General features: G+C 39.1%; 1 protein-coding gene across 1 annotated transcript in view; it reads right to left on the bottom strand.

Annotated features, from left to right (window-relative positions):
- Positions 1 to 12,278, bottom strand: part of POLR3B (RNA polymerase III subunit B) — a 125,569-nt gene that overhangs the window by 89,691 nt on the left and 23,600 nt on the right. Inside the window, exons 10-12 of the mRNA XM_012550622.3 lie at positions 8,536 to 8,658; positions 5,532 to 5,651; positions 3,229 to 3,363 (exon numbers count right to left, since the gene is read on the bottom strand). Of these exons, the coding sequence (XP_012406076.2) occupies positions 3,229 to 3,363; positions 5,532 to 5,651; positions 8,536 to 8,658 (378 nt within the window). The remainder of the gene's footprint in view (positions 1 to 3,228; positions 3,364 to 5,531; positions 5,652 to 8,535; positions 8,659 to 12,278) is intronic.

The following is a 12,278-nucleotide window of genomic DNA, read 5'->3' on the forward strand; positions in this document are numbered from 1 at the left end:
TAATACAAAGACAGTCACAAGACTGGAACTTAAACCAAAAATGTATTAAAGATACCCATCTTTGCTGGTTCATAAAGCCACTTAACAAAGACTTTATTGCTAATCTTGAAAATTTTTAAGAAAACATTAACTACTATCCATTATTTTTTTTTAAAGATTACCATGCTCATCTTTTCTCAAAGCCCAGTATATTTCAAATGTGGATCATCATACTAGAGCATGCCCAGCCATTCCCCAATACTAAAAAGCCATGATTTTTCTCCTCCAATGAAAATGAAATCTTGCAAATACAGTCCGGTTCCACTCTATCAACCCCACTTGGGGTCACCTGTTTTTGATTCATGCATACAATGTAAGGTATCAACTCTGGTAAGAGGCAAATAAAGTGATCTGAAGCAATTCCCAAACTCCTTTGTGCAAATTTAAACAAAAAAGTAAAGTTTAATAACAAAGTTAATCAACAGACCCTAGAAATGGGAATCATTTCATTTGAAAGCACCAAGAACATTACAGAAGCTTAATCAATAGTTGTGAAACCAAGTCAAATTTTCTACTTGATAATCAGTCATACCTCCTCAGAAACAGGTTATTAGAGATATATGGCACCAAGCTTGGTTTATACTATTTTTTCCTAAAAACCTTAATTAATAAGTAATGTAAAATGGTGAATAATGTACTTCAAAGATTTTAGATAGTTTTGGAAGAACATGGTCCCTGCTCTCTGGGAATTTATAAAAAGGAGGATCAGAGTGGGAGAAAGGAAAACATATAAAAACATTCATGTAAATGTCTAGAGAGAATGACATAGTATACTGGAAAGGAAACTGAACTTATGGCCAGGAGACCAGGAGCCTGGGCTTCAAATACCTTAATAATAATGAATGAGTCATTCTGGATAAGTGACCTAGCTAAATAAATCACTCAGACGCTAAACTCTTCAGTTTTCTCTTTGGTAAAATAAGATAACACTTACCTTAGAGAGATATCAGGAGATTCAAATGTTAATATATGTAATATGATTTGCAAACCTTCCAAACCCATAAAAAAATTCAAGGCCAAAGTTTTGTTATGGTAATATTAAGTTTTTTAAACTGACAGTGGTTAAAAAAAAAAATTCACAATATTATGAGGGAAAACTGATAAAATTATAATATAGAGTGGCTTCACTCAAAAGGTCCTGCTAAAGCATGGACTTTGTTATAATTTACCAATTTCTTTTGATCTAATTCAAGAAGTATGAGTTTCCACTTCTATTGAAGTAGAAACAAGACAGCAAAGCAGAGGAAAATAAACAGACCTCTCCATAAATATCTAGGAAAAGTCACTCTGAATCCCAGCTTGCTTACGGAGACTGAGCCCAGTCACAATCTACTGAACTCCCAGTCAGGAACAAGCCAACATGTCCAAAGATGGGTCCAGAACTAGCAGATCTTGGACCAGGAGGAGAGTAACACTTTGGAAGCACTAAAAACCTGCAGGTTCCCACTCTTCAGATCCTGGAATGATGGCACTCGATAATAGCCCAAGAAAGAAGTAGAAGAGTCCAAGAAGACATAACTTCCAGAAATTAAAAAAATGTTTTGAAAAAATAAAACAGGGAACCAGAAAAAAAAAAAAGTAAAAAAAGAAATAAGAGCCAAGAAAGAAAGATATGGAAATTGAAAAAAGAGATACAAAAATTTACTGAAGAAAAAATTCCCTTGAACTCCCATGAAAATTGGAAAATATATCCTTGAAATATTAATATTAAAACAAAGGGAATGAAAGGACAGCTCTTATAATAAAAAGAAATTATTTGGGAAAACAGATCAAAGAGAAAAAAATTAAGAATCATAAGACTACCTGAATGCCATGACCATGGCACATCATATTTCAAGAAATCTTAAAATTGCTGAGATCTCTTAGAACCAGAAGGGTAAGTGGGAATAGAAAGAATCCACTAGACACTTCCTGAAAGAAATCCCAAAACGAAAATTTCCAAGAATATTATGGGCAAAATCCAAGTCAAAGAAAAATTACTTATAAGCTGTCAGAAAAAAAAAAAAAATTCAAGAGCCTTTAGAACAAGAGGCCCAATAGTTTGAACTCAGCCCAAGACAAGGGCATTCTCAGTTTGATAATTGTTGTTACCCCCATTCTCCATCCACACCCTCCCCTCAGTTTACCATCAGAAAACAACTAATCAATTAACAAGCATTTATTAAGCACTTAATATGTGACAAGAACTATGCCAAGAACTCCAGATGTAAAGAAGAAAAAAAAAACGAAATATCTCTTACCCTCAAAGGTCTTACATTCTATTGGGAGTGACATGCACATATATCCCTATATCAGAATACAAAAGTAAATACAAAGTAGATTTGGGACAACTAGGCAGCACCGTAGGTAGAGAACCAGGCCTGAAATCAGGAAGATCTGGATTCAAATGCAGCCTCACATAAGTTGCTGGCTGCGTGACTCTGGGAAAGTCATTTAAACCTCTGTTTGCCTCAGTTTCCATCCCTATAAAATAGGGATAATAATGCACCTACCTTCCAGGTCTGTTGTGAGTATCAAATGAGATAATATTTGTAAGGTACTCAGCACCGTGCCTGGCACATAGTAAATGCTATGCAAACATTATGATTTTTATTATTACCCCAGTACTATTTTGGGAGGAATGACACTAGCAGCAAAGGCAAAAAGGAGTGGGGGAATCATTTAATCCAAGCAGCAGGTAGCACTTGAGCTGAACTAGGAAGGGACAACATGGAGAGAGAGAGTATTCCAAGCACAGGGAACAAGTGCCAGTGTCAAGGCCAAGCTGGAAAAACAGGTGTCCGGGAAATAGTGAGGATTAGGTCTGGGATGGCAAGCGGGGCTTTCAGGACCGACCCTCACTGCCATCTCCAGGCTAGGGCACCTCAACTCTGTGGGACCATGTTCACGGTTCTTAAGATTCCCTCCAACTCTCACATTCTATGGCTCTCATCTACATCAGAGGAAGGCACCATATAAATGCTAAGCATTATTATCACATTTTACGTTACCAATCTGATTATGTAGCAGTCTATTTTCATCACCCTAAGTGTTCTTTGATCTACCAAAGAAGTTATGCCGTATGGGGAATGCATGCATTTTAATCGTGGACACAGCTGCCACAATTCCTACTTTCAAAAAACAAACACCAACGAAAACTATTCTTGAGGAAAAGTAAATCACAAAACTCTACAAAGAGAATTCACTCACCTGTCCTGCCAATTCTAAACGCTTGTTACCGTAGTAGTCTCGGTCATCAACTTTATTATCTCCTTGGGCCAAAATCACTCTTCGTACCATCACCGCAGTATAAATACACTTTGCTCGGAAATTGAATTCCTTTACCTGTGTTCCAAAAAAACCAAAATGGGAAATTTTGAGAAGACATTCATTTCAAGGAAGAAAAAGAAGAAATATATTACTGATACAACATTCGATGGCATGGCTTACAAGAAAGAAAATGTACAAAAATTGTATTTTTATGACTTTCAATTTGATCCAAAACATATCTCTAAAGCACCTACTGTGCAAGGAGAGAAGCTAAGCTTTGAAAGTCACTGTTGCTATCCTCAAGGAGCTTATGTTCAATAACAAGATAGCAGCTTATCAACTAAAAGGGAGAATTCCCCAATAACTTGCAGTAACTTCTATAAGTATCACTTCGGATCATTTTTGGAAATAGGAAGGATATAAAACAGAAAAATTTCAAATATTCGTGTTAGAACTACAGTTAGGAACTGTCCCATGTAGGGTAGGGGAACACTTATGCTGGGAAGGAGGGCAGTTCATTTCCCAGGGAGCTTGGTCTTCACCCCAATGACACTGAGGAGCGGGGAGGGAGCAGGCAGGATTCAGGAAAATGGTGTCATAACAAAGGGTCTCCAACTAAGAGTGGTGCTACCAAAGTACCAACAGTGGGCCAATAGAGGACTGTGGGGTGAAATGTGAGGACCACAGCTCTGATGTGGATCCCCAGGGACCTAATATATACACACTTCCCTCCTTATTCCTCCAAAACAGACACAGACAGACAGACAGACACAGACACACACACACACACACACACACACACACACACACACATACTCTAAATAATCTTTGAGAGCTATTGTAGCCAAAAAATTCATCATCCTGGGGTCAATGATGATAATGACAATCATGACTTATTCCTAGGATGATACATAGACTATCACCAAGCATAAATCTCAAGTTCTTCTAGCCAGGTTCTCCCAGTGGTTCCAGAGCTGCTGCTGCCTTGATGGCACTAACACAAATATATGCCACAAGGAAGCACCCAGGATTCAGGAAGAATAATCACAAATAATAGTTACAAAGAGGAATTTCCTATCTTTGCATCAATTCCCCAACATGATCTTCTCTGGGGGAGGCCTAGGGTGTGCAGGGCCAAGTATCCAAAACAACCAGTTAAAAAACAGCAGTGAGTCAAATTGTATCAAGTCAGCAATCACAGAAATAAATGCAAAAAAGTTTATGTTGCTGCTGGGAACCCATCAATTTCCAGAGATTATTTTACAGGAAGTCTGAACTGGACTATAAAAAATACAAAATATTTCTGCCTTGGCAGTAATCTCCCATTCAGTTTAATCTAATTTAACTTTTATTTTTCTGAGTGTAGGTATTGGCACCTTCCTAATGACTTGATATTCTATTATTCATCTTTGTATCAAATGGGAAAAAGTAAGCTGTCTGCCTTAACCAGATTAAGTCACTCCAAAGTCTTCCTTTTGCATGGACAGTGGCAAGTTCTCAGGGAGCTTTGATAAATGGCCAGTGATGAGCACAGACATTTCAATAACAACAGCTCTCCCTTTGTACTTTATAACACCCTTGGCTCCTAACTCCTTTTTCCCATTTCAAAAGTTATAGTGTTAAGGAGCAAACATTATAACTAACCCAAAATAACAAGTGATGTTCTTTGACTCCTTAAAGGCTATTCTCTAAGAAAAAAAACTGGCAACACCCACTGGCAGAAAAACCGAACAAGGCACACAGATCACAGTTTTTGCAAAGAAAAAGAATTCTGCTCTAAGTCACCATGGATGAGAGATGGGCCCGAGGCTGAGGAAGCCAGAAAAAACTTTGCAGAGGGAAAGGGAGGTTTGGATTTTTTTTAAGGAAGGGGGTCACCAAAGCTGCAGGGAATAAAACCGTGGCTGGGAAGAGCTTGAAGATGTCATCTCCAGAAAAGGTCTGGGAGGCGGGAGACTTAGGCGTTCCAGTGCTGACGCCCTCCCCACCTAGCTGTGTGACTCCTACAAGTCACCCCCTGGGGCTCAGTACTTTTAGCTACAAAATGAGTGGCTGACCCCATGCGATATCCCTGTAACACTCCAAAACCCACCTGAGGCCATCCCAGAGCTTCTCTCTTAGGGAAAGGGGCCAAAATTGAAATCAGAGTAAGAAATCTTATTTTTAGCTTCACAATCGACAGGTGGCTGACCAAGGACTCCAGGTGAGCCATTAACGTATTTGGTTTTAGAGGCACGACTTACCGGCACGTGGGTGAGAATGGTGGAAGCCAACAGCTCCCTTGCCTCTTCCATCTTGGTCTTCTTTGGCCCCCCTCCCCACATCCTCTGTCGTCTTACTTTGTTTCCTATGTATTTCAGGGCCTGAAAAACAAGTGAAGGCTGTTGCAGTGACCAAATGACTTTACCATCAGGTGTCATTCATCAATGTAGCCGACTCTATGGGGGAAATGGACCACACAGGCCCCTCAACAGAGTGCTGCCCTGGCCGTACAGCGTTAACAACGCCATCGATGGGACACAACCAAACCAGATGGCAACACCCAGAAATCTTACTGTGTCCTTGCTTGGCCCATCAACACCATCTTATTTCTGGGCAACTGACTTCCCTCCAAAAAGCTGATTTGTTAATATCATATTTTCACAGTAGGTATGCTTTTATTAAAGAGAGCAATATTTGATTAGCCAAAGCAAACATTAAATTAAATGACTAATCACAATTCATCTTTTAAAAATTAACTTTATCAGTCATTATTAATTAATTAGTTATGAAGAAGATGTATATTCATAGTATCTGGAAGGCAAGTCATCTCTTAGACCAAGAAAAGTCTCCTAAAAATAGGGGGATTTGACTTGAGTCTTGAAAGAAAACAGAGAAATTAAGAAGTAAAGTTAAGGAAGGACACACCTTAGACACAAGGGAATGGCCAACCATTCAAAAGCCCAAGGACAGGCACTGGAGAGTCGGACTGTAAATGGGCCATGGAGCACCTGAAGGAGAGTAAAACTGAAGCAGACCAGAAAGGCCAGAGGGGCAAGCTGTGAGACTTCATACTTTTAGATCAGGAAACTAAACAGGTGAATTCTGGCAGCCCCTGAGAAGCCTCCAAACTCACATCATAGGAACAATTACTTGAAAATCATCTCAGAAAGAATTCTCACCCCAACTTTTATAAATCTCCAGAAAGGCTAACTTACAGTCACCTTTAAGCCTTTGGGTCCAGATGACTGGGTGGAGAATGGGGCCATCACTAGAACTAGGGAAGCAGCCAGCTTCGGGGGGAGGGGGACCATGGTTCCCTTTGGGGCACATTGCATTTGAGGTGCTGGTGGCACTGACAGGTACTGGGGGATGCAGTGCTCACTTCCCCACCAGCTTTGCTGGCCCAGAATCTGACATGGGACAGAACCACTCACTCCCTGCTCCTCCAGGGCTGATCCAGCACCCTTTCAACAGCCCTGTTCATGCTCAGGAACATCCAGGCAGTGAGCCTGAGGACTGTCCATAACAAAGTTCCACTAGAAAGAACCATAACATGGCCAAAATAATAATATCCTTAATTACTAATAGGAAATATAAACATCAAGTAACTTTTCTCAAAATGGCCAAATAATTACAGTGCATCAGCCTTCAATTATACTCAACTAAGGGGTCAGGGAATAGAAGAACTGAATTTCTTAGCACTTGTGAGCACTGTCCATCCCTTATCTCATTTCAGTTCAGTTAGTCTCCTCTCCACAGAACACACCAAATGACAGGGTGGGAGGAGAACCCACAACACATGAGTGACAGGGAGGGGCTAGTCTGGGATTCCCGCCCAATCAGGTGACCTATAAAATGAATGCTACCCACAGATCAATAAAGAAGAGTATTTTCTCTGCTAAGTAACATACACACTATTCTAAAAGGGCGCTCTGCACCATTCATTTACATTACTGAAGTGCTTATGTGTTGGAATCTTTACAAAGTGTTAAGACATTGGAGTTAATTTAATCTTAGAGTTATTTTGGGCCAGAACTTGAACTAGGTACTAAGTGGAACTGATTGAACGATGCTTGTGTTCACACCTTTAGAGAGCTCATAAGTATCTAAGTACTCAATGGAGTTCACACCTTTGGGAGAGTTCAGGGCTAGTATGAGATCTGAATTCACACCTCCCTTAGGACCAGAGAGCACTCTGGGAGATAACCTAGAATCCCTCTCCCTCCAGAAGGCGGAGTTAACCTTTGGGAGATTACATAAATAGAGGGAGCTCTTGAAGCTTGAAGTGACTTCTTCTGGTGGAACAGACTGGAGATAGAAAAGCCACGAGTCAGAGCTGACTGGAGGCTGGAGGCAGAAGCCAAGGACAAAGCTGCAAGATCTCTTGGAGCCAGGCAGAGTGATGGGCCTCAACTAACCGGGCTGATTTGGAAGGAGAAATAAACGTTTGCATTTTTACCAGCTGGCTGCGATTTTGGAATAATTATTTATTTCAATAAGGCTGCCTCCAAGAAAACCACCACACTTATGATTCTAGAACAAAAACCCAAAATATTCTATGGAAGTACCAAGTGCCAGACAGAGATGGACATTATATTTTCTATGAAACTAATCTGTTCACTAACTTTTTTTTCTTTTTTCTTTGTTTGCTTGTTCACTATTTAAAAGAAAAAGAAAAAAACAAGCAGTTTCTAAATGTACCATTAGAGCATTTCATTCCGCAGGCCCAAGGCTCTGCCATAGTGCCGAGGAATTCTGAGGGCAGGAAGCACCCTTACAGCAGCCAAGATGAGGGGTGGTGAGCAGGCCTGCTATACCTGAGTAGGTCACCCCTCCAAAAAGGTGTTGGGATGACAATGAGGGGGAACTCCAGCTCAGTGACAGAGACCATACAAAACTGGATGCTTAGATAGGGGCTCCAAAGGAGGGGAATGACTGAATTAATGTCAAGAGAGGCAGCCATGGGGAAAAAACCATCAACTAAAGCAAAGCCACTTCAAGTAAAGGAAATAAGTGGCACAATCTATCGGAGTACCCTGAGAAATGGGCTTCTGGGTCAACAGAACAGGGTGAGCCACCATGTTCTTTTGCTAGGTACATTCCTTCCTTCCATCTCCCTCCTCCCTCCCTTTCCTCTCATAAGTTCTCTCAGCTCTCACACCCAACTTCTCCAAATAGAAGGCACCGCATCCGTCCCCACAAAAATGAGCAATGTTAGGTTTCCAACTGAATGTCATGGCCAAGGACAGATATGAAAAGACACACCTGCATCTGTGTGAAAATCTGAGCTTTCTGGCACTCCTCCAAACTGGGACCGAAGGCAGCCATCACGTGCTCCTCAGTGCCAATCATCTGCACGATTTCTTGGTCACTCTCAACACCCATGGCCTAGGAAAGGAAGAAAAGGCAGAAAGAGTGTTGGCTTTGTGTTAACTCGCTGACATTTGCTTATGCTAATTTGGCATTGTTTGCCGGTATTACTCCTAAGCAAAAGCTAGCTCTCCGCTCAGAAACAGTGCCATCTGGCATTGGCAGCACATGCTCCAGCTAGCTAAGAACCTTGATAAGAGAAGGAAAATAAATGCTCTGAGTCCATTCTGCAAAGTTTTAAAATACCCAGTATAAATTCTTAACGAAGAAGAAGATGGATGAAACTAGCCACCACGACACACAAGCTAAAACTGCCCAGTGAAAGGGTGCGATTTCAGACATCATTACCGAAAGATCCATAGAGGAGCCCAAATGGAGCCCAATGATTACTGCCGCAGGATGAATTTTACTGGATGCCATCGCCACTCATTTCATGAGAATCCCACTTGTAGAATATTTTAGCATTTTATTTTTATCATTCTATAGAAGTCTTGTAATATCTTTGACAGTTTTTAAAAGAGCTTTATACACTAAGAAAGTGCTTAACAGCTTTAGGAAAATCTCTTTATCAGTAAGTGTTTCAAGGTAGCAAACAGCAGTGCAGGTCTTTGTGAATTCCAGATGGTGCTAAAGCTTGTCCATGCACACATTTGTCTGGAATTCTGCCAGATCAAGAAACAGGGAGTTAAGCTCACTAAACCTCTCTAGGCAGAGCAATAATGTTCTCAGAAGTTGGGCAAAGTTACGGTCTGTAGTCAAAATTCTTCCTTTTGAGAATGAACTAGAAAGACTTGTCAGGATATAACCAATTTCCAAATGTAATATCTGCTATTCTCTGGTTCTTCTGTCTCATGGTTATGCAAAATAAAACCAAAAAAGCTTCTTTTTTAAAAGGCTTGAAAAATTCTGTTCTCTCAAACCCCAGCACCAAAATGCTTCTAACCATGTGGGAGAGTGGATAAGGGAGATGAGCTCATGGGCCGAATCCAGTCTTAGTCCTGTTTTAGCCACTTGCTGGATTTTGCCTCTTGTGTCTCTAGCATTTATTAATGTCTGGCACACAGCAGACACTTCAGAAATGTTTGCTGATTGCCTGCTGATCCTTCCAGACGACCCTCTGTGGAGCCCTGATTCTTCATCTATAAGGGGGAAGAGCTCTCCCAGCTCTTCTCCGAGCTTCTTCATTTACCTCTGATTTTTCTTTCCTTAATTTGCCTTGAGTTCTCTTTTAGAATGGAAATGTAAAATTAATGAGAATTCTGAAGCTGTGGGAGGGGAAGGAAACAAATGTTGGAAATAGCTGAAACATATACAATATTTTCTTTTTTTCTAAAACTCTTTACAAATCCAAAGTAATTTCATTAACTTAGAATATATAAATGCATTGTGTATAATGCAATATATAGTAGAAGCAGTTTCTGAGTCAGGAAAAACCCGTATTCAAATTCTGCTTGGAGCACATGAAAAACAATTGGCTTATTTCAAAATTAAAATTTTTTTTTAAAAATCCATTCAACTCTGTCTTCATCCTTTATTCTGAGGATAACAAATACCAAGGCTGGTAGAGGGAGGAAAAGAAAGCTTCACATCTTTAATGGAACCTGGTTCAAGCAGATATCAGAAATAACATTCCAGGGTTTTAAAATTCCACTATCAATAAATATTCACTTACACCTTTTTATACTTCAGTTTCTTTGTCTCTAAATGAGTATCACTGTACTTTCCTCACAGGGTTGTTGTAAGGTTCAAATGAACTATATAGAAGAAAGAGTCAGTTTGATTCAACTCAGCCTTGATTGTATTGATTAGAAACCTCCTGCCTGCAAGGTCCCTGCTAGGCCACACAATTGAACATGAACATAACCTGTACCCTGAGAGGCAAAACTTGTGAAATACAAATCAGTACATTTCTAAGGTCTCATGGAAAATATGCTTACTCATAAAAATGAGCAAAAACTTTTCCCTAAAAACTAAGGCAGAATGGGGGATGTCAAGATGTCTTGAGTCAACATCAGCAGTAGAAACTGAAATGTGAATTTTACAGCCAAGTACTTCAATGTTATTAATGTTAAAGGCTTTGTTCCCCCTAGTTTTACTTATGACATTTCCAAACATACCTTTTTCCCTTAAAGAACATTATTTTACCACAGAACATAAAAAACATTAAGCAAAACCAACTATCATGGTAAATACCCTAATAGCATCTGTACAGTGTATATCCATAGTCCTCCAGCTCTAAAGCAAAGAAATAAGAGATAATTCTTAAAAGGAATTGCAAAAGATGGAGTCAGTTTTGACAAGGATTCCAAATCCCCTGGAGCACAGCACACTATAGCTCTCTTATAAAGACCAACTTAGAACAGGATTTGAACAAAGGAAGTCTACTAACTAAACATATATGGGAAGCTTGCATTCCCAAACAGTAAGTGAATAAACTGAGCTAGTGAAACTTTTTCACTTACAAATGAGCCTACCAGAAATGAGCATGGACCACAACATAGCATTTCCTCCTCTCTGTTATTGTTTGCTTGCATTTTTATTTTCCTTCTCAGGTTATTTTACCTTCTTTCTAAATCTGATTTTTCTTGTGCAATAAGATAACTGTATAAATATGTATGCATAGATTATATTTAACATATACTTTAACATATTTAACATGTATTAGACTGCCTGCCATCTAGGGGAGGGGGTGGGGAGAAGGAGGGGAAAAGTTGGAACAGAAGGTTTTGCAAGAGTCAATGATGAAAAATTACCCATGCATATGTTTTATAAATAAAAAGCTATAAAAAAAGCAAAAAACAAATGAGCCTAACAAAAATTGAAGAGACTAATAAATAAAAAGTCAGTCCTAACTCAACCCTTGCTTGGTAAACAAGGATTCCAAACAAAGTAGATATTGAGAAAGTGAATTATGTGTAAGACAAGCACAAAAATTAAGAAAGCAACCTCTCTGGTCACCAAATTAAAGCTCTATGAGATTGTAGCCAAAGAATCAATAACTCCTTCCCTAAGAAATTGTGCATCATCAGATATAGCCAATAACAGACCTTCTACGTCACATTGATGAGACTGCAAACAGATCACACTGATACAAAGGTCTGCACTGTTTTGTATCTTTATACTGCATGCTGATCATTATGACCATATATACACAATGAATTTTAAGAAATGTTTGTTAAATGAAATTATGATGGAGTGTATATACACACACACACACACACACACACACAAAAGGCATCTTCTTTATTTCTAGTTTTTTCCTAACACAAAAAGCAATTCTACAAATATTTTGTTATACATGTACATATGTGTGTGTGTATATATATATATATATATATATATAAACACAGATATATATGTAATCAAATTTTTTAAGCTATCCATGTTTCAGTAAAATCAAAAATATCACACAAAAATTTAAAACAAAATCAGGATTTTTTTTTTCAAGAGAAAAATGAAGCAGAGAGAAATAATTCCCCTAATACTGACTTACATAAAGAGAAAATGAAAACTATTATAATAAAAGCATCTTAGGAGACAAACTACCATAATGTTAATTTTCACTGGCAAAAATACCAAGAGACTCTTCATCATGCAAACTATCCCAATAGATGTTCTACAAAGATAAGCAAGAAAGA

Source organism: Sarcophilus harrisii, chromosome 5 (assembly GCF_902635505.1).
Source record: "Sarcophilus harrisii chromosome 5, mSarHar1.11, whole genome shotgun sequence".
Lineage (NCBI taxonomy): Eukaryota > Metazoa > Chordata > Mammalia > Dasyuromorphia > Dasyuridae > Sarcophilus > Sarcophilus harrisii.